Source organism: Oncorhynchus kisutch, linkage group LG13, assembly GCF_002021735.2.
Source record: "Oncorhynchus kisutch isolate 150728-3 linkage group LG13, Okis_V2, whole genome shotgun sequence".
In the NCBI taxonomy this organism is placed as follows: Eukaryota; Metazoa; Chordata; class Actinopteri; order Salmoniformes; family Salmonidae; genus Oncorhynchus; species Oncorhynchus kisutch.
In genome coordinates this window covers 34,535,636-34,559,312 of record NC_034186.2, presented here as the reverse complement: position 1 = coordinate 34,559,312, position 23,677 = coordinate 34,535,636, and the positions used below count along the sequence as shown (strand labels likewise).

Genomic DNA, 23,677 nt, shown 5'->3' with positions numbered 1-23,677 from the left:
GGCTTCCAGGTTGGATGCGCGCTGTGTTAAGAAGCAGCTTGATTGGGTTGCGTTTTGGGGCACGCATGGCTTTCGACCAAAGTCTCTCCCGAGCCCTTACGGGAGTTGTAGCGATGAGACAAGATAGTAATTACTAACAATTGGATACCATGAAATTGGGGAGAAAAAAGGGGGTAAAAAAATAAAATAATCATTAGTGTAAAGTCCACCCTCTTTACATGCATTAACATTTTGGCATCCAGGCAGTATAAATTGAGCATTTTATAACCAAAACATTCCATACACTCAGTGTAGAATGCTTTTTTTCTCCATTTATTTATCCAAAGATGGTAGAAGGGGGAAACAAGACAAAGCAAGTACAAATATTTTGATAATACATGACAAGATATTGCAGTTAAATTTGACATACCATACTAAAATGACATACCAAAAGTAAAAGAATGCTTCAACTAAAATACATTTTACAATGTATTGGATAGACCTACATGCAAAGATTAATAACAAGTATTAAGGTTTCGTATATAAAAAATAATACTATTGAGTGCAAGAAAGACCTATAGTTTTTAAAGAGAATTCTGGTACTCCAACTGATTAGACAAATAACCCTTTTTAAAAAGTGTAGTGTGACACAAAGACATGCACAAATGTATGTACACCGCAAAGTGCCAAGACTGGAAATGGCAACAGAACCCTTGGTACAGAAATGTATGACCATTGTAAGTAGCTTGGTTATTTTGGTTGGTAGTATTATTCCTTCCTTTCCCAACGGCACTGAAGCACCCCTAACTATGGATTCACTGTTTGTTCTGGACTTGTGTTGGTGTGTGATCCAGTCAGCACCAAGTTGCTCTTAACCAGTCCATCACTCCACTCTCCCATTGAAATGAACTACGAGCAGGCCTGTAAACGTATGGAAGAGATCAAACACCAGAGTGAGGTGTGACAGAGCAGGGTGGTGGATGGAGGGAGTAGCCTGGAGCAGAGAAGAGTAGCTTAAACTCATGACCATTGAAAGTAGCCTGGACCTCAATACTGAGGGGAGAGGAATTTCTGAATGAAAGAGTGCACTGCAGCAAGTGTGACTCAATCACATCGCCTCCACAACCATCAATCGTGGGGGGTCTCTTAGCGCTGATGCATCTTGGTAGTAGGGGCTTTTCCTAACAGAACAATCATCACAAATAAAATAAGACTTCTGCTATATATTATTCCTTTTCCCTTTTTGTCCTGTTCGGCATCACTAACCTGTCTTTCCCTCATTCAGTATTTACTGTATTTGAGGCCCTATGCAGTCCTGTCCAGCAGCACACATACCAACTCCAGACTAGAACCCAACCCATCCTAAGAGACCCAGCGAGGAGTATGATAACCAACGGAGTAGTAAATAATACAAAATACAGGAAGAAAGTGACTGACGTGAATGAATGGGATTTACTGATCCGAAAGATGTTCAGTCACACACACAACGCCGCCAGCAGCGTTGTCGCTTATGGAGGCACTGGGACGGACAGACGGGTACTATGACAGCTAAAACCAAACACCATATCATGGTTAACACACCATGTACTCTATTCTATGTGGCATGTGTTTCCTCTATTGAACAGATGATTAGACAGCGAAGAAAAGTAAAACACACAGGCTTCATATGTTGCTAACGTCACTAAATGTGCAGTAGCCCATCCCTGGGGAAAGCGGTTTCTTATAAATGTTAGTGTTTGACTTTGGGTCTAGTGTTCTCCTCAGGGGCTTCAGTCTCTGGCTGTCTGGGTTTGAACACCCTCTCAGTAGAGGCCTATAACTAAACAAAACTTACAGGCTCTCATTCGTACAGCAACAATCTCATTGGAGGAACAAGGTGCAATTTAACAGTTTAGCTGTACATTAAAAAACAATAAACAAGGCTGAAACCAAAACAAATCAAATACACACCATTGCAAAACTAAACAATGTCTGAGGCCCTTCAAGCTCTCCTGTGGCTCAGGCATACAGGATGTACATAGCGTTGTAAATCTACTGACTGTAAATGGATCATAGCTACAAGGCATTACTGTAGTTGTTTACTGAGGAGGGGAGTGGTTGTCTAAGCCTGGCCGGCAGGGGGCTCCTAGAGACGTTGTCCAGTCAAACTCCATCATTTGGAAAGGCTGTGCAGTTGCAGTGTGTCTGACATACTTGCCTTGGAAATAAGGCAAGTATTCCCCAGAGTCCATACTGAAATGTGGGACCTACATAAACTTTGGATGTGACAAATTACTTTTAAAATGTCTGTAGTTATGAAAATAAGGCTTTACAAGTTGTACAGTTTTTACAGAGTCAGAACCAGCTAAACTGCCGATGTAAATGTATTCTGCTGCTTACCTGTATGTAATTTAACGTTAAATAATTGATTTTGACCATTTCAATTCTAAATTCATTTCATTTGAAACTTCCCTTTCTATTGGGATATCTGTGGTTGACAGAAAACATTACTTTAAAACATTAAGTCTGGTTTAGTTCGGTTCTTCATGTCTGTGTCCGTCTGTCCGTATTTATTTTTGCTTGGGGGGCAGCGGGGGTCATATTCAAATCTCTCTTTCTCAGAACTGGAATGCGAGAAACCACCATCTTCCAATTTCCTTCCTTCAAACGTCAAGATGACAAAGTGACAAAGAGTACAAGTACATCTGTGATGATGGCGATGATGGTAAAGATGAGGACAAAGACTCTATAATCTGTTAACTGGCTCCTCATTCCCTCCCTCACTCTCCCGTTCCCATTATCTCTCTCATGTACTCTGTACAGCACTCCTTAATGTGGCAGGGGGACGACGATTTCCACGTAGTTGAGAGGGAAGAATCCTGATTGACCATGCAGCATGCCCTCATACCAGTTCTCGTCGATCTGATTGGTCAGGGTGATGATGTCGCCCTCCTTGAAGCCCAGCTCTCCCTCGTTCTCTGGGTCAAAGTCAAACAGGGCCTTACAGGACGGCTGTTCTGAGACTGAATGACAGAAAGAGGAGAAAGAGAGGAGGAGAGAGGGGTGGAAAACAGGGGGAGAGAGGGTTGAAAGATTGTACATCCCTGGCAGACCAGTCCCATGTCCACTCTCTGTCCCTCCCTCCCTCCTTCCTTCAGCTGGCTGACAGAGCTGGAACAGTGTCAGACTGATTGTGGTTTTAGGTTCACACAGCACCCTGTTTGTTAGCTTGTGATTCACACTGCAGTTTGAGTATTTGTGTGTGTGGCTGGGCTGGGATATTATCACACTGCAGGCAGTGCAGGCAGTATTAGTGAGAGACACAACGCTGAGTGATGGAGAGATGACCTGGCCCCCTCCATATAGTCCTGTCTTGTTTTTAGCTGGGGCCTGCAAGGGTTGAGGACTACAGTGGCTAGGACTGGAGGGGTACAGGAAGTCTGTCTATGACACATAGGGTGGAACACACATGTCGGTCAGTCTCACAACACACACACGCAAAAGTAGTTGACCACACACTGATGGGTGTCCCAATCCCAATGTTTTGCATCATCTCTGTGAGACACTGCCCTGCTCCCACTCTCCATCCCTCCCTCTCTCTCAGAGCTCAGGCAGTCATGGCCATGGCTCTATCCACACACCAGGCTTTTTGTCTCAAAACAATTTCCTCTTTGTGTGAGTTTACCCCACAGGGCATGGTACAGTGGATATGGGGAGGGATCCATCACGGTCTCTGCCTGGGAGATTCACTTTCATTGTTGAACATAACACATCCCAACACAACACATTATCTATTAACATTATTTTACTCATTGGTCAAAAGATATGTTTTTGATTGGACACCCTATATAAACCCTCAACAGAAGGGCGGGTAGGGATAACCACAGTTAACATACGCCACAAAGCTGATTAACGCTGTACATGCATGATATTTCATGTTGACCTAAGCTGGTTCATGCTTCAGGTGACACTCTTGTTATGTGTTGTTGAACACAACACATCCCCTCCCCATAAATGTAGGAGACTTCCAGAGATACAACTAACCCAAAGATGTATCATATCTCTATCATTACTCAACCCATTTATTTACCAGCATGACGGTAAATGTAGTTAGTATCATCTAGAATAAGCCTTACAGTTACACCAGCTATCTGTATGTGATAATGATCCAGCTGACAATATGGAGTGGGTTTAGTCCAATGTTACTACTGCATTCACTGCAGGTCATTAAACTGTGTCAATCAAAAAGCTATAGGCTTCATATCTAAAAACAATTCTGGTAAACATTTAAACCAGAGAAACTACCAAACCCAATGAAGAACCGAATCAAATGATCCGTTTCTCAAATATCATGTGTACAAGATGATATTCCAAGTCGAGAGCTTTTTGATTTGACACTTGGCTCACTGATAGTATTGCATCAACCATTTCATACAGGTAGCTTGGCTGCCATCTCTCTGACACTCTCACTCTCCGACTCACATCTGGTTTTCTGAAATGACAATCTGGCGTGGAGGAAGTGTAACTCTGATTGCATAGGAAGAGAAAAACAAGGTCAAAAGGAAACGAGGGCAACCAGCTGACAGCTTCCCGCACCCCCCTCCTGTTCATTATCTCCACACACACACGCACGCACGCACACACACACCTCATCCTTCAACAAACACACAGTCATACTACACTGCAGACTCAGTGTGAGTGAAACTCAAAACTGGCTGCAGTAGTAGAATAAGATTGAAAGAAATGGCCTTCTCTTTGATGAGCTGATGTACACTGTAGGTAAAATGTCCAACTGTGTTACCTGAGTTGCGGGAGGATGGTGTGGCAACGGAGGTCGTGTAGCCACCATTGGTTGATTGGTTGTCACATTCTCCAAAGTCAAATATGGGTTTGGGCTTGGGCGTATACTCGCGGCGCGGTCGGTTCTGGGCCTCGTTCATCCTGAAGAGAAAGAGAGTTAGAAGAACCCAGCAGGTCCAGAGATCAAAGTTCATTTCTGTTCAAAATTGAACATTTGACATATGTCATTTAGCAGTTGCGCTTATCCAGAGGGACTTACAGGAGCAATTAGGGTTAAGTGCTTTGCTCAAGGGCACAGACAGATTTTTCAACTAGTCGGCTCAGGGATTCGAACCAGCGACCTTTTCAATTACTGTCGCAAAGCTCTTAACTGCTAGGCAAGTAGGCTTACTGGCTGGAAAATATCAAGAACTCAAAATGTACACAAGGTCAACCAGTGTGTACTGTATGCTCTGTGATTGAAGGCCTTGAATGTGTTGTTTCAGATTCACAGGAGAACACATTGACACAGATATGGAAAGGACACACATGATTGTTATGACTAGACAGGGAAAAGGGGTTGGTGAGTGGGCCTACTGTATCTGTATAATGACACTTTGGACACATAACTTGCAGTGATTGAGCAGGGAAGAAAGGTTAGGGATAGAGATGGAGGCTGCTGCATTGTGTACCTGTCCCTCAGTTTGTCCGAGAGCTCATCCAGGATCTGTGTGGCCTGTCTGTGGTACTGCAGCTGGGACTCCACCAGAGACGACAGCTGGCTCACCTGCTCTATCTGCACAGAGACACACACGGAGAGCAGGCTATGGTTACTGACTGTACACACTCACACACAAACAGAGATACAAGCATGCACTCAGTCACGTACACAGAGACACACGCACAAGGACCCAGCCCATGGTCACACTTGATACACACATGAGTAATAACAATGGCATTCCCCTGGATACCCAGTATCACACTGTGGTTAATGTGTAATCTGTCTAATGGTAAGTGAGAGCAGTACTGTAAATTAGATACACTAGGGGGTAAACAGAATTTAATGATTACATTTTTCTTAAGTTATAAAATCAAGACAAATATGATTATTCTGAATCGTTCAGTGGGGTCTTTCTCTAATATATATCAAAAAGTCAAATGTCGTAACCTGTCGTAAGCGTTTTTCTACATGGGACTCCAAGAGCTAAAGAGCGGTGAGCACAGGAGCTTGCATATTGCAAGACAGAGGCTATAAGTTAGAAGCTTATTATGCATAACCCATCATTAATTAGCCTAATATAAAGGCTGATACTGCATTGAATGTATTACCTGAAAGAGGTAGGCTAGGACATCTATATGTAGGGCTATATACTGTATCACTCTAGAACAGGATTATCTATTTTGGATGCTATTTTAATGGAGATGTTTGCACGAGAGTCCTCGCGCTTGCACTGATTTAAAGCAACAATATTCGAGTGATAGGCTTTTTTAAAACTCTGCAACTGCAATGAAAACATATATTTTCTTTACAATTAAAAAACAAGGTGACTCCCTAAAGCCAGATGGATGGGTAAATTAAACACGTAGTCTGTCTTTATATTACTGCAACATAGGCTAATCTGCAGCAAATGTAGGCCTACCTGTCACAAGAAAAAAAGTGACCATGATGAGATGATAGGTCTACATGCATTGTGAACTGCTGCTCCATACTGAGATGGACTGTCAGTCCCCACCCTGAGCATTGATTCATCATGCAGAGCCGATAGAGAAGCCAGATTTACAGTGCATTTGGAAAGTATTCAGACCCCTTGACTTTTTCCACATGTTGTTACATTACAGCCTTATTCTAAAATTGATTTAATAAATACAATTCCTCAGCAATCTACACACAATACCCCATAATTACAAAGCGAAAACAGGTTTTTAATAATTATTTGCTAATTTATATTTTTTTTATACAAGGACCCTTTGCTATGAGACTCAGAATTGAGCTCAGATGCATCCTGCTTCCATTAACCACCCTTGAGATGTTTCTACAAATTGATTGGAGTCCACCTGTGGTAAATTCTATTGATTGGACATGATTTGGAAAGGCACACACCTGTCTGTATAAGTTCCCACAGTTGACAATGCATGTCAGAGCAAAAACCAAAACATGAGGTTGAAGGAATTGTCTGTAGAGCTCCGAGACAGGATTGTGTCAAGGCACAGATCTGGTGAAGGGTACCAAAACATTTCTGCAGCATTGAAGGTCCCCAAGAACACATGGAAGGGGTACAGGAAGAAGATTGGAACCACCAAGACTCTTCCTAGAGCTGTCTGCCCGGGTAACTGAGCAATCGGGGGAGAAGGGCCTTGGGGACAAGTCTCAGAATGTCCTTGAGTGGCCCAGCCAGAGCCCGGACTTGAACCCGATCGAACATCTCTGGAGAGACCTAAAAATAGCTGTGTGGCAATGCTCCCCATCCAACCTGACAAAACTTGAGAGGATCTGCACAGAAGAATGGGGGAAACTACCCAAATACAGGTATGCCAAGCTTGTAGCGTCATACCCAAGAAGACTCGAGGCTGTAATCTCTGCCAAACAAAGGGTCTGAATACTTATAGTACGTAAATGTGATTTCCGTTTTTTATATTTTATAAAATAGCTCAAGTTTCTAAAAACCTGTTTTTGCTTTGTTATTATGGGGTATTGTGTGTAGATTGATGAGGTAAAAAAATTATTTAATCCATTTTGGAATAAGGCTGTAATCTAACAAAATGTGGAAAAGGTAAAGGGGTCTGAATACTTTCCGAAGGCACTGTAGGCATCACCAATGCTTCCCACTGTTGTGTCAGGTTGGCCTGATGTCCTTTGGGTGGTGGACCATTCTTAATACACACGGGAAACTGTTGAGCGTGATAAACCCAGCAGCGTTGCAGTTCTTGACACAAACCATACCCCGCTCAAAGGATTTACATCTTGCACATTCACCCTCTGAATGGCACACATACACAATCGTTGTCTCAATTGTATCGATGCTTAAATTTCCTGACTGAAATGGATTTAATAACATCAATAAGGGAACATAGCTTTCACCTGGGTTCACCTGGTCAGTCTATATCATGGAAAGAGCAGGTGTTCTTAATGTTTTGTTTACTCAGATTACTTTAGTCTAAGACTGCCACCATTGAAGTAATTTGTGGTGATGAGGGGCGTTGTACAAAACAAAGTCATCAGCGATTGTGTTCTGGCCCAACACATCGTTTTCGGACCAATCACGGCCTCGAATGTGTTCACATTCGGTGAAGTGTCGGGACTCAGATCATGACTCACTGCGGAGAAGCAACTAACACCCGTGGGCATGGCGTAGCGTTTGGCTGGAGCAAGGAGTCTGGGTAGCCAGGTAAGAGGTTAGGTCCATTGGTTTTCTTAGAGGATTATCTATTAACATTATTTTACTCATTGGTCAAAAGATATGTTTTTGATTGGACACCCTATATAAACCCTCAACAGAAGGGCGGGTAGGGATAACCACAGTTAACATACGCCACAAAGCTGATTAACGCTGTACATACATGATATTTCATGTTGACCTAAGCTGGTTCATGCTTCAGGTGACACTCTTGTTATGGTGGAGAAGTGTGGATTTAAACAGTAAATCTAATTGAACAAATTACCTTTAGCCCATAGATGGCACCGCTTGCCCCCAACGGAACTGGTCTCTGTCACTGAGCAATCAGACCGATAATGAAATCATAAACATCAGATTGATGCTAGCCTGGGCATTGACATTGTGAATGTTATCAGGGGACAGGCCCACACCCACAGACAGGTACTACTTACGTCAGTCTCCAGTATGTTGTACATGCTGATCTCAGCCACCTCTTTAGACTCGTGGAACTTCTCCAGGGCCTGTCTCAGCTCCTCATCTGGTATTTTCCCTTGGCGCTTCTTCTTATAGTCGTAGTCCAGACGCCTTCCCTCCAGCTTCTTCAGATGGTGCTGGGGGATGGGAGGAGGAGGAAGAGGAGAAGAGATGGGTAGATGAGGAGAGGGATGTAACTCACATTCAGTTAAAACTAGAGATGACAAAGAAGTTGAGTTTTAGCAGCAGATAAGCGTGTAACGTGATACCGTACCTGTATCTCTCGGAGGTCCTTGTCAGACAGGTTTTGTAATGGATCAATGAAGTTCTGTTTGACGTCGATGTCTAAAGAGTCCTTCACCTCCGCCAGCCTCTTCATGGTCTCCCCCGCGTCTACTAGAGCCCCACCTGACACAGAGCAAAGGCAGACGCTGAGTCACAAGTGATTAAATTCACCACTCCACAAAACAAATACCATCTATGCACTGGCAGGCATACACTCACAGACAAACAGGCAGGCAGGCAGACAGACACAACTTACCGAAGTTGGTTTCCTCCCCTAGGTCCCGGCCGTACTTGACCATACACTCTCCCAGCAGGCCCTCAGCTTGGGGATAGCCCGGGTTCTTCACCTGGCCTCTGATCTTAGACACCGTGTTCAACATAGACAGCTTTGCCCGCGACGCTGAGAGGGATGGAGAAAGGGAGACAGTGAGAGGGAGGGATCGAGAGGTGGCAGTTATAGGACTTGTGTTCAAGCTACCTTATATCTGTGATACAGTACAAAATGCATTTTCTACCACCAATTACACAATTTCTATACATTTAAATTGAAGATCTAATTAAGACACTAAGAATCCCTTTCTGGTCCATTGCTTTACCTGGGTTAGGCTGCAGGTACTCTGAGGTTTTAGATATGACTTCCACCACAGCCTTGCTGGTCACATCTACTTTCTATAAAACACAGGGGAGGGGACGTCACTAACAACCACAAGGAAATATGAAACACAATGTCTTTCCTTTAATTTCTTCTAAATCTTTTACTTGCGATGAGACTAGTTTCCAAATAGGCAATGAAAAAGATAATGAAATATTGTCACTTCGCTAATTGTACTGTTAAATGAAACTGACTTTGTGAAACAACCTAAGTTCATTCAGTGCAGGTGTGTACAATAGACCACTTAAGTGACGTCTTTTTCTGTTGATTGCTGGACTCCATGACAGTTGGCTGAAGCCGCAAAGGCAGGTGCGCTGCCACTCTATGTATCTATGCACAGGGCTCCCCTATGAATACTATACTGACATACTGTACACAGCGTGCAAACAGACTGCTCACTAACAGCTGACGCTTCACTTCAGTCCACAGCTATATGCATGATGCAACACTCCCTTCTAGTGCATGGTTGTCTAGACTCTATGGTCATATGCAAGTAAGGTGAACGAGACTGTATAATTAACATCATCACTACTGCATTATGTAACACTGTAGGGCATATCTATTCATGCACTGTGTTGTTAGGCTACGTGTGTCTGGTTGTGTTAACTTATTAAACCTTTGTCCTGATGCCATTCTGTTAACCTGCAAATATATTTGCCTAATGGATAGGCCTAATATATAGAATTCTAACTTACTACTCTACTTCAGGTAACGGTACTTCATGTACAGTCAAAGAGGCATTATACCCTTTCCAAATCTTTGAAGTCTTCATCCAGTTTTGTTCCCTCTGCACCGCCAACCTTCTCACTGACCATCTGCACAGAGAGAGTGGGAGAGAAAAGCGTCATTATTACACAATACATATGCCGTTCTTGAGAGCGAATCAGAAAGATCGTTTTCTTACTCTGTCAGAATTTTTTTTTTTTACCTTTATTTAACCAGGCAAGTCAGTTAAGAACACATTCTTATTTTCAATGACGGCCTGGGAACAGTGGGTTAACTGCCTGTTCAGGGGCAGAACGACAGATTTGTACCTTGCCAGCTCGGGGGTTTGAACTCACAACCTTCCGGTTACTAGTCCAACGCTCTAACCACTAGGCTACCCTAGTGGTTAGAGTGAAGGTAACAGTTGAATCTTAACTGACATCAGTCTGTACTGACTGACACCATCGAAAAACCCTCTAGGAAACAAAAGAAGTAGAGTTCTTCTTTATTCTCACACTGATACACCCCTGTGCAAAAATAAATACAGGCTTGTCTGGATATTACCATTGTAGATCACTGGAGACTACAGTGGAGAAGTTGAGGTGGAATTATGTCAATACAGTAAAACCAGATGCTGGAATCCTGTACAATATATTTGATCCTCTATAATGACCATGTACTGTCTGTATGGTAATAAATCATCTCATAACTGTAAACATCGATATAGGACATTTCTCACATTCACTTTAACATGTTGGAACTTGTTGTGTAAGACACAAATATGTGCAGGCCACCCAGCATTAAGTATTTTACTTGCTATATTGTATTTACTTTGCCATCATGGCCTTTTTTGCCTTTACCTCCCTTCTCACCTCATTTGCTCACATTGTATATAGACTTGTTTATACTGCATTATTGACTGTATGTTTGTTTTTACTCCATGTGTAACTCTGTGTCGTTTTATCTGTCGAACTGCTTTGCTTTATCTTGGCCAGGTCGCAATTGTAAATGAGAACTTGTTCTCAACTTGCCTACCTGGTTAAATAAAGGTAAAATAAAAAAATTAAAATTAAAATTAAATGTAGCATACAGGTTTACCTTCTCCCGCTATCTACCCCCCTATGAAAAAAGAATGCTTTACATATCTGCACTTTAAAGAGATACTTCAGGCTTTTTGCAATGAGGCCCTTTATCTACTTCCCCAGAGTTAGATGAACTAGTGGATACCGTTTTTATGTCTCTCGGCCCAGTATGAAGGAAGTTAGAGGTAGTCGCGCGCTAATGCTAACTAGCGTTAGCACAATGACTGGAAGTCTATGGGTATCTGCTAGCATGCTAACGCTAGTTAGCAACTGCACTAGCGCTAGTTAGCAACTTCCTGCAAACTGCATGCTGACATAAAAATGGTATACACGAGTTCATCTGACTCTGGGGAAGTAGATAAAGGGCCTCAACAACAACAAAAAATAGCCCTCTCTCTACCGCACTTCTCTCCCTCAGTTTTGCTTCCCAGTTCCTCCCTCATAAAATGTCTCTCAACTTCACTCCATGGCTATATATAGGGGGACTACAATACAGTATGTAGTAAGGTCAACATTGCAACTCAATTTCAGCTTTGACCTGCTGCAAGTATCATATGATGACCATGACACCATAACATCACAGTGATGCAATAACATTTTCACTCTCTCGATATGATTTCATATGAATCTAGCTGCCAGTGCTTTGATACCACAAAGCAGACCAAACTCTTTGGTCCTTTAAAAACCTGCTGTATGTAAAATAGTGTGCTATAGCTTGGAATATAAATAAATGTGATTCTGAATGATGTTCGTTTCCAACATTAGGGCTGTTTTTCTAAAGATGTTAAATCCACTTCATGTTTTGTTTCCTTGCCATGACACTAACGAGTTTCGCAATACTGGTATCGTTCCAACCCTACAAAACATACGGTGAACATGTATCTTGATTGTACCCCTTTCTGGATTTTGTAACATTTTTATAATGACAATACCTAAATGTTTTTGAAGTGACGTACACCGCTTCGCTAATTGAAAGCATATGCACTCTTTTATAAGGAAACTTTAGGATACACATTCAACATGTTTTTATGCCACATACTGTATTCTGACATCCCAGTTTAAAAACTTTCCCAAGAGCTTGAATACTTTTTCATTCCCCATAGGCTACCGGTAATTCCTTGGCATTCGAGTAGCCTACATTTCTCTCCCTTCTACCATGTCAGTCCAAAATATGTTAGGGAGGTCTAGCTAACCCAGTTATGACCAGGAGAAAAACAACTGCCTGTGGGGACAAAGGGACGGTTCTGCAGCATACACTGCCAGTGGCAAGGCAAACATCTACTCACTTCTCCTGTGAACAACCAGCCATGTGTCCCACTGCCTGAGGGGCTTCACTCTAACAAGAGGAGTATAGGCTATTTGCATTTCTACCTCTCAGCCCTGGGAGAGGGATAATCATTGAAAGCCTTTCCTTGTGCAAATGTCACATTGTAGACGAATTAGGCTATAGGACCTTGGTGAGTGCAGTAGGTTGCCTACCTTTAGATTACAGTAATAAACCGTGGTATGTATGAGGTAAACATGATACCCTCTGGCTACGTAGGACTGTTCTAACTTAAGGTTGAGAGCTTCAAGTTCCTTGGTGTCCACATCACCAACAAACTATCATGGTCCAAACACACAAAGGCAGTCGTGAAGAGGGCATGACAAAGCCTATTCCCCATCAGGAGACTGAAAGGATTTGGCATGGGTCGTCAGATCCTCAAAAGGTTCTACAGCTGCACCACCGAGAGCATGGTTCGGTGGTGGTTGCATCACCGCCTGGTATGGCAATTGCTCGGCCTCCAACCGCAAGGCACTACAGAGGGTAGTGCGTACGGCCCAGTACATCACTGGGGCCAAGCTTCCTGCCATCCAGGACCTCTATACCAGGCGGTGTCAGAGGAAGGCCGTAAAAATTGTCAAAGACTCCAGCCACCCTAGCCATAGACCGTTCTCTCTGCTACCGCATGGCAAGCGGTACCGGAGTGCCAAGTCTGGGTCTAAAGGCTTAACAGCTTCTACCCTCCAAGCCATAAGACTCCTGAACAGCTAATCAAAGGGCTACACAGACCCTCTTTTATGCTGCTGCTAATCTGTTTATTATTTATGCATAGTCACTAACTCTATCTACATGTACATATTACCTCGACTAACCGGTGACCCCGCACATTGACTTGGTACCCCCTGTATATAGCCTCGCTATTGTTATTTTACTGCTGCTGTTTAATGATTTGTTACTTTTTACTTAACACTTTTTCTTAACTTCTTAAAGCATTGTTGGTTAAGGGCTTGTAGTAAGTAAGCATTTCACTGTAACGTCTACCTACACCTGTTGTATTTGGCCCATGTGGCAAATAACATTTGATTTGATTAACATTCACTATAGTCACAGAAAGTGAGGTTGGTGAGAGCAAACTTAATGACATGATGTAGCATTTGGTTTTACTTACTGAAACAGTTCAAAATGAGTTACGCCTATATACTTCAGGGGGGAGGACATGATTGGTACATTCTGTGCCCATTAATACAAACCACATTGGGGTGATAAAAAGCTTTGTATAGTTCAGAAAATATACTGATCAAAAATAAATGCAACATGTAAAGTGTTTGTCCCATGTTTCATGAGCTGAAATAAAATATCCCAGAAATATTCCATACGCACAAGTTTTTTTACATCCCTGTTAGTGAGCATTTCTCCTTTGCCAATATAATCCATCCACCTGACAGGTGTGGCATATCAAGAAGCTGATTAAACAGCATGAACATTACACAGGCGCACCTTGTGCTGGAGACAATAAAAGGACACTAAAATGTGTAGTTGTCATCACACAACACAATGCCACAGATGTCTCAGGTTTTGAGGGAGCGTGCAATTGGCATGCTGACTGCAGGAATGTCCACCAGAGAGGTTGCCAGATAATTGAATGTTAAATTATCTACAAAAAGCAGCCTCAAATGTTGTTTTAGAGAATTTGGTAGTACTTCCAAAGGGCCTCACAACTGTAGACCACGTGGAACAACGCCCGCCCAGGACCTCCACATCCGGCTCCTTTACCTGCAGGGTCGTCTGACGCCAGCCACCCGGACAACTGATGAAACTGGGTTTGCACAACCGACTTCCTGCACAAACTGTCAGAATCTGTCTGAGGGAAGCTCATCTGTGTGCTCGTCCTCCTCACCAGTGTCTTGACCTGACTGCAGTTCGGCGTCGTAACCAACTTCAGTTGGTAAAAGCTCACCTTCGATGGCCACTGGCACGCTGGAGAAGTGTGCTATTCAAGGATGAATCCATTGTAAACTGTGCCGAGCAGATGACAGACATGTGGGCTAGCGGTTTGCTGATGTTAACGTTGTGAACAGAGTGCGGTGGGGTTATGGCATGGGCAGGCATAAGCTACAACAAACAACTGCATTTTATTGATGGCAATTTTTATGCAGAGTTACCGTGACGAGATCCTTGGACCATTGTCGTGCCATTCACCTGCTGCCATCACATCATGTTTCAGCATGATAATGCATGGCTCCATGTTGCAAGGATCTGTACACCAAAATATGAAACATTTGGTTGGGATACTCTGTATCGAGGTGTACAACAGCGTGTTCCAGTTTCTGATCCACGCCCATACCTTTTTAAAGGTATCTGTGACCAACAGATACATATCTGTATTCCCAGTCATGTGAAATCCATAGATTACAACCTAATGAATTTATTTACATTGACTGATTTAATTACATCAACTGTAACTCAGTAAAATCTTGCATGTTGCGTTTAAAATGTTGTTTAGTGTATGTACTTCATAGTACCAGTTGTTGCTACAGACGTGTACACTGCTTTTACACTGTAAATAGAGTAGAGTGCTGACTTCCTGTGCATGCCGCGCTACCGATTCCCCACATAATGTGTAAACCAGAGAATGGATCATCTAAAAGTACACAGTATCTGGGGTATAAAGTCCACTGACTGAGGGATGGGGAAAGTGACTCATATAGAGGAATCTGAGTGGGGACGAAGAGGAGCCACAATGACAGTGCAAGAGCTAATAGAATCAGTGTCTAAGCCAATGGTGTTAGCCTATAAAAATATGTTTGCTTTACATCAACAGGTGGGGAAATGGTGTGTTCAGCTCTTGCTAGCCACAAAACTGCTACTGTGGCAAAACATGGATGGTGGCTGTGCTTTCATAGGCCTAAAATATGTTGAGGGGAATAATGAGTGGCACAGCGGTCTAAGGTACTGCATCTCAGTGCTAAAGGCGTCACTACAGACACCCTGGTTTGAATCCAGGCTGGATCACAACCGGCTGTGATTGGGAGTCCCTTGGGTGGCGCACAATTGGCCCAGCGTCATCCAGGTTTGGCCGGTGTAGGCCGTCATTGTAAATAAGTTTTTTTTTTATAACTGACTTGCCTAGTTAAATAAAAGGTTCAAAAATATATTTCAATAAAAACCATTTTAAAAAGACATTCATAAACATACATTTTGAAAAAGTAACCCTACAGCTGAATGTTTTATATATTTAGTATATATATTTAAAAAATACATAACCCCCACAGATTGTCTTGAAAGTAACATGTAAATCTCCTGCTGAAAAGATACAGCTTTATTAAATAGAAATCTTCACAAAGAGAAATGTAGTCACATTTTAGTTATGCAGTGAGGCAGAGCACAACACTGACGCCTGAAAATAGCATCTTCTACACAGAGAATGGTGTGATTGTAATTTATTGGGAGAGAGACAGCTATGAGTCAGCTGTAGTGAGTCAGCTGCCTCCTTAACAATGGGCCAACCGCTGCCAGGCTTCCTCCTTCTACACATTATAGAAAAAGATCTCATAATTGTCTGACACCTGAATAGATCACACCCTGGCCCTACTGACCCTGAAGGGAAAAGGCAGTGAAGGACTTCGTAACACTGCTGGCAAAATGGACATGATACACCTATACATTTGGATCATGAAGTATGTATTTCACTAATAGGCCTATGTGAGATTATGCAGAAGAATACTATCCATGAGTTCACCTGACTCTGGGGATGTAGATAAAGGCTCTCTGCCAAAATCCTGAAGTATCCCTTTAACCTTTTGAGCTGCATATGATCCTTCAGTTAACCACTCCCTTGTGAGTGAATATGATAGGATCAGCCATATGCAGACTCCACTTTGACCTACCATTTCCTCTAACATTCCCACCAACTTCCCTGTACATATTGCAAAGTATGCTGCTAGAGCAGGACAATGAAAGGCATTTAATTCAGATATTAAGTCAGATTAAGTATTATCTATGATACTTGGTGCGTGTGTGTAAACAAGTTGAATGTGTAGGCCATGTTTTGGAAGTGTGTCGAAAAGTAAGGGGGGCAGTAAGTAAAGAAAAACATGTGCGTGTGGGGTGCTGCATATATTATCTAAAGCCAACTTCCTGCATTCCATAAGAGCAGAAAAAAGTGCTGTAGAAAAAACAATAATAATCCTACAATTAAGCCTATTTCCAATCACATGCCATCATTGGTAGTAATGTCCCTGCATGCTCTGAATAAGCATGATATTGTGTGCCTTGCAGGGGAGCATCATTTATTGTTGTCATCGGGCATTATCGACTCCTATGGAGTTTGGCAAGAAACTGCAACTGCATTGCAGTCCAATCTGGGAAAGCACCGCCTCGTTCATCTCTCTTCGCCCCCTGTAAAACATGCACACACACTGCAGTTCTGCCTCTCCATTTTCTCTTGCACTGTATTTCCGTCTTCCCAATGGTTGACTCTTTACCCACTTTCTCTCGCCTACGGGGATCTACACTTGCTCCTAACAGGAAGTCGGGGTAGAAAGCAAATTGATTTTCTGCAGAGATCAGCAGGAAGAGTGACTCAAAAGTCTATTTTAATCATCAGTAAACAGACCTGAGATCAGACAGGGAGGGCTCCAACTAAATTGAGGATTGTTTTTTATTGTTTTTTAATGAAATGAGCTGCAGAAGAGTAACAATGTGTAAAAAATTATCATTTGATCAATACTTTTATAAAGAGATTTCCGATTACATACAAGGCAGTTACTACCAACACCAATCTACACAAAATCAATATCCCCAGGGCATACATGACCTAGTGCCTTCAAACAACTCTGGACATCGAAGACAGTTACTGCAAATTTTCCATTGTTCCCCTCTAATCAGGGACTGATTTAGACCTGGGACACCAGACTGTGTGTGCAATTAATTATTTTTGGTAGCACAGAAAACCAGCATGCTCCGGACCTCGCAGGGCAAGAGTTGAATACCCCCTGGCATTGTAGAACAAATGTGTTACTTTAAGGTGTGCGTCCACCCCTAGCATGCCTGTTGAGTGACAGCCTTGACACATGCACTGTGTAGCTAACGGTAGACTAGGTAGCCCAGCTGTGCACTAGGATTGGATACCTGAAAAGGGTGTTTTCTGATGAGATTCTAAGCACACAAAAAGTAGCTAGTTAGCTGGCTAAACGTTCAAGCTGGCTAAACTATCAAGTTTATCAAGGCATTCTTTTGAAAGGCTAACGTCAGCCAATGAAATCATAATGACATAGGTAGCTTACTATTTTCTTTTCTTACGAATGTCTGTCTAGCTAGTGTGTAAGGCAAGTAACTAACTATCTATCAAGGGAACTAGTTAGCCCGCTAAGAGACGCATACACGTAAATGCAAGCTAAGGTTAGCTAGCTAATTTAGCGAACTATTACTTTATGTTGAACCCGTTGATTTGCTAACGTTATAGCTATAACATTAGCTAATACTTATTTAAACCAAAGTGTTAGGTATAGACGGACATGCAAACAAATAATATTACAGAACTTCAGAAGTGTATAAAAAGTAACTAGATAAGTTAGCTAACTGGCCACATGCTACCTAGCTATGTTTACTGCCTACAGTAAGTTATTCGGAGGTGAGGAAAGTTGTTCGCTAACCTGGCTGGCTTTATAAAACTGCTTCTTGAAGCCCGCTACTGACATCTTGGAACCGGACTGTTTCACTTTTGCAGTAAATTAAAGTTGAGAATAACTATCTATCACGCAAAATGGTTAACTAGTACGCCGTGGTCATACGATTACGCTACCGTCGTTCAGTCAGATATCTGATTGCTGACCACGTCTACGAGGATTTCATGCGGTTCACGTGAACCGCGGTTGTACAAGCACGCAGATCTCTATAAGTGTAGATAGGTCTTGAAAGCCTCTAGTAATACGTAGCTATGAGCATATCCACACAGTGTACACTTTTGCAAAATTGCACCAAACGGTTAATCCCACATTCCACAGTTTGCAGATGGTCTCTCCATAAGCAAGTACGCAGCGCCCACTATCGCACAGAAGAGAAACAGGCCAATCAATACAATAGGTCCTACCCCACAGGGTGGCAGAAGTGTTCTTCAATAGTTTTCTAGACGTGCGTTTTAGGCTCAAGCACTTTCAGGCTAGTTTTGAGATACATTTTGAGCAGTGGAGGCTGGTGGGAGGAGCTATAGGAGGAATGACTAATTGTAATGGCTGGAATGGAGTCAAACATGTGGTTTCCAAATGTTTGATGTGTTTGATACCGTTCCATTTATTCCATTCCTCCCATTACAATGAGCCCGTCCTTCTATAGCTCCTCCCACCAGCCGCCATTGATTTTGAGATACTCCTACCCGAGGTATAATGAAACAGAACCATATTTTTATATATCTCTGAGGTCTCTCATATATTAAATGGATGGTTGTGTGAAAATATTTTACTGCAAAAGTGGTTAAATTTATAGATATTGTGGGGTGGACCAAATAAGCTCATGTAACCCAATATTGCTAGTAGCTGTTCAATAGACAACTTCCCAAGTCAAATTTGCTCTCATTCAGTGCTGTATGGTCATGCCTGACAAAAACACATACAGTATCACATGTTTTGTGATGTTGTGGCTATTGTAATCTGCTATAAAACACCCACTAAACTAAAAATGTGCAGAATAATGCCTGGCTGGAGGGGGGTGCTCCACAAAAACACATGTAACCCAATATTGCAATCTCTGTTATTGCTCATATTTTATTTTTTATTTTATTTTATTTATCTGTTATTTTACCAGGTAAGTTGACTGAGAACACATTCTCATTTGCAGCAACGACCTGGGGAATAGTTACAGGGGAGAGGAGGGGGATGAATGAGCCAATTGTAAACTGGGGAATACATATGTGGAATACAACTATTCAGCTGTCTACCCTACATACACAAACAAACAGCATTAGAATATCTTCATGCATCTTGAAAATGTAGACCTGTAAACACAGATAGAATAGGCAGAAATATCAACTATGAATATTTATGATGAACTTCCATTTTTGGTAGCTGTTCAATAGACACACTTCCAAGTCAAATTTTCTCTCTGATGTATGGTCCTGCCTGACAAAAATGCATGCTGTTACACGTTTTTTTTTAAATGTTGTGTCTCTAAGGAAAACAAGTGGGCTCAGACATCAAAATAAAATAAAATTGGGTCCAAGGTTCGTTCAAGGATTTTGCATCTTCAGCCCCTAGTCTTGCAATTAAATCAAAGGTGTATTCACAGATTATCTTTATATTTAGTCTCAATTCCAACATGGCGTCCAAGATCAAATATGGCTGCCATAATAACGTTTGATGGAAGTTATTAACATTTGATGGAGGTTAAATCACCTGCAAATAGGAATTTTGTAAATTAGAGGAATTATTTTCAGTATTGTGAACAACACTCATGCCTATAAAGACTGTTGGTGTGAACCAATTTTATTCTGAATCCAAGATGGCCAACATGATTACACTCAAACATCGTAGCCTGCATATAAGTAGCCCTAGTTAATTTTGTATTGTGTTATTCTGACTTTAAAATGGTTTCATAAGGCTCTTCGTATATCTAGTTAGATTATTTAGAGTGTAACTAGGTAATAGACTATGACCAAGAAGCTTTGGTTGAGAGGGACATAACACAACTCCACACACTTACACATTTGAAGATGATCCCAGGGCTCGATGGACAGTGAAAGGGTTGCAGAGGAGGTGGAGCTGGTCAAGCATGGTGCACAAAGGCCACTGTCTCACAGTCAATCCCTAGCCACCATAAACGATCACATACAGCAAGTTTGCTTCTTGTTTTCCATAAATGCCATATGTCCTTATAGGGATATTGGTATTACTGCAGGTTCGCAGACCAATGCATGAGTCACCCCAGCATGAAAACGAATTATACACATGCGAGTCCAGTTTAGCTGTCACATGGGCTGACCAGTCCTGGTTTTTAGCAATAGGTACAGATGAGGACAATACAGGCCAACATTTTGATGGAGGACTGATGCTGGAGTGGGCCTATCAATGACATTTCTGGGAGATTTAAGATGGCATTGACATTGGAGAGGTGTAATTCCAATGACATGTGAAGGACAAATAAGGTAATGGCATTTCTTGTCAATTAGTGTCAGGTTGTGTTGGTTCACTATAGTGAACACCTATCTGCCTTATGCTCTTGTCATATGTGGTTGCTTCCTCCCCATACACAATAACGGTCACCAAGTCAACATATCAAGGGCATTGGTGACATCATTTAGGACCTTTAGGGTTGCAAAGACACATCCATAACCTGAGCGGAAACCAGATTGCATACCAGAGAGAATACTACAGACATCAAGAAAGCCACTCTGTTGATTATTAACACATTTTCCCAATACTTTTGATAAACAGTGTAAAATAGACATTGGCCTATAATAGTTAGGATCAGCTTGGTCTCCCCCTTTAAATAAAGGACGAACCGTGGCTGCATTCCAAGCAATGGGAGCCTCCCCGGAAAGGAGAGACAGGATAAAAAGGTCAGAGATAGGCTTGGCGATGATAGGGGCAGCAACCTTAAAGAAGAAAGGTTTCAAATCATCTGACCCAGATGTTTTTTGGGGGTCAAGTTTAAGGAGCTCCTTTAGCACCTCAGACTCAGTGACTGCCTGCAGGGAGAAACTTTGTAGCAGGGCGGGGGAAAAGAGGGAGGAGCATCAGGGATAGTCACATTAGAAGGGGGGGAGATGAGAAAATGTTGGATGGGCGAGGAGGCATGGCTGAGTCAAATAGGAATCCTGACTTAATGAAGTGGTGATTAGAGCTCAGCCATGTGCTCATTTTCATTAACAACCTCATCATCAGCATTAATGTGCATCACAAATGCAGTGAGCCAGCAGAAGGTAATGTTGGATTCTGGGCAGGCCTCGAATTTCCCGGCAGTATCAATGACTACACCCCCTAGAAGTTATATACAGTGGGGCAAAAAGGTATTTAGTCAGCCACCAATTGTGCAAGTTCTCCCACTTAAAAAGATGAGAGAGGCCTGTAATTTTCATCATAGGTACACTTCAACTATGACAGACAAATTAGAAAAAAAATCCAGAAAATCACATTGTAGGATTTTTAATGAATTTATTTTCAAATTATGGTGGAAAACAAGTATTTGGTCACCTACAAACAAGCAAGATTTCTGGCTCTCACAGACCTGTAACTTCTTCTTTAAGAGGCTCCTCTGTCCTCCACTCGTTACCTGTAGGCACCTGTTTGAACTTGTTATCAGTATAAAAGACACCTGTCCACAACCTCAAACAGTCACACTCCAAACTCCACTATGGCCAAGACCAAAGGACACCAGGAACAAAATTGTAGACCTGCACCAGGCTGGGAAGACTGAATCTGCAATAGGTAAGCAGCTTGGTTTGAAGAAATCAACTGTGGGAGCAATTATTGGGAAATGGAAGACATACAAGACCACTGATAATCTCCCTCAATCTGGCGCTCCACGCAAGATCTCACCCCTTGGAGTCAAAATGATCACAAGGTGAGCGGTGAGCAAAAATCCCAGAACCACAAGGGGGGACCTAGTGAATGACCTGCAGAGAGCTGGGACCAAAGTAACAAAGCCTACCATCAGTAACACACTACGCCGCCAGGGACTCAAATCCTGCAGTGCCAGACGTGTCCCCCTGCTTAAGCCAGTACATGTCCAGGCCCGTCTGAAGTTTGCTAGAGAGCATTTGGATGATCCAGAAGAAGATTGGGAGAATGTCATATGGTCAGATGAAACCAAAATATAACTTTTTGGTAAAAACTCAACTCGTCGTGTTTGGAGGACAAAGAATGCAGAGTTGCATCCAAAGAACACCATACCTACTGTGAAGCATGGGGGTGGAAACATCATGCTTTGGGGCTGTTTTTCTGCAAAGGGACCAGGACGACTGATTCGTGTAAAGGAAAGAATGAATGGGGCCATGTATCGTGAGATTTTGAGTGAAAACCTCCTTCCATCAGCAAGGGCATTGAAGATGAAACGTGGCTGGGTCTTTCAGCATGACAATGTTCCCAAACACACCGCCCGGGCAACGAAGGAGTGGCTTCGTAAGAAGCATTTCAAGGTCCTGGAGTGGCCTAGCCAGTCTCCAGATCTCAACCCCATAGAAAATCTTTGGAGGGAGTTGAAAGTCCGTGTTGCCCAGCAACAGCCCCAAAACATCACTGCTCTAGAGGTGATCTGCATGGAGGAATGGACCAAAATACCAGCAACAGTGTGTGAAAATGCTGACTGTGAGCCAGGCCTAATCGGCCAACATCAGCGCTCAACGCTCTTGTGGCTGAATGGAAGCAAGTCCTCGCAGCAGTCTTCCAACGTCTAGTGGAAAGCCTTCCCAGAGGAGTGGAGGCTGTTATAGCAGCAAAGAGGGGACCAACTCCATATTAATTCCCATGATTTTGGAATGAGATGTTCAACGAGCTGGTGTCCACATACTTTTGGTCAACTTAGCATTGTTTCACAATTTGCACCACTGTGATTTATCAGTTTGTCTTTGAAAAATATAGATGTTTTGGCTTATTCTATGTTGTCGACAGATGTTAACTGTATATCTCTTGCTAAATATTTAACAAATGACCTATCTATATTCCATATGATTGATATTCCTATACAGTTGAAGTCGGAAGTTTACATACACTTAGGTTGGAGTCATTAAAATGAGTTTTTCAACCAATCCACAAATTTCTTGTTAACAAACTATAGTTTTGGCAAGTCGGTTAAGACATCTACTTTGTGCATGACACAAGTAATTTTTCCAACAATTGTTTACAGACAGATGTTTTCACTTGTAATTCACAGGATCACAATTCCAGAGTTGTCAGAAGTTTCCATACACTAAGTTGACTGTGCCTTTAAACAGCTTGGAAAATTCCAGAAAATGTTGTCATGGCTTTAGAAGCTCCTGATAAGCTTATTGACATAATTTGAGTCAATTGGAGGTGTACCTGTGGATGTATTTCAAGGCCTACCTTCAAACTCAGTGCCTCTTTGCTTGACATCATGGAAAAATCAAAAGAAAACAGCCAAGACCTCAGAAAAA

At 42.3% G+C, this 23,677-nt stretch overlaps 1 protein-coding gene across 2 annotated transcripts; it reads right to left on the bottom strand.

Annotated features, from left to right (window-relative positions):
* Positions 1–291: 291 nt before the first annotated feature.
* On the bottom strand, positions 292–18,582 carry LOC109888110 (endophilin-A2). 2 transcript variants are annotated; one of them, XM_031786074.1, is made up of 10 exons: positions 18,228–18,505; positions 10,269–10,337; positions 9,467–9,539; positions 9,127–9,270; positions 8,860–8,993; positions 8,564–8,722; positions 5,430–5,533; positions 4,760–4,899; positions 4,441–4,485; positions 292–2,981 (listed from the first exon to the last, which is right to left on the bottom strand). In XM_031786074.1, exons 1-10 carry the CDS (start codon positions 18,270–18,272, stop codon positions 2,788–2,790), a joined length of 1,107 nt encoding a protein of 368 aa, XP_031641934.1. In that variant the 5' UTR covers positions 18,273–18,505; the 3' UTR covers positions 292–2,787. The 2 variants fall into 2 exon arrangements, with proteins under 2 accessions (XP_031641934.1, XP_031641935.1); XM_031786075.1 differs by lacking the exon at positions 4,441–4,485 and having other exon boundaries at positions 18,228–18,582.
* Between the last annotated feature and the right edge of the window lie 5,095 nt (positions 18,583–23,677).

Coding starts and splice junctions, on each gene's coding strand:
- LOC109888110 (XM_031786074.1), bottom strand. CDS start 18,272: ATGTCAGTAGCGGGCTTCAAGAAGCAGTTTTATAAAGCCAGCCAG. Junction 9,540..10,268: donor ACTTCAAAGATTTGGAAAGG/GTATAATGCCTC, acceptor TGTGTTTTATAG/AAAGTAGATGTGACCAGCAA. Junction 4,900..5,429: donor TCGGACAAACTGAGGGACAG/GTACACAATGCA, acceptor CTTTCTCTTCAG/GATGAACGAGGCCCAGAACC.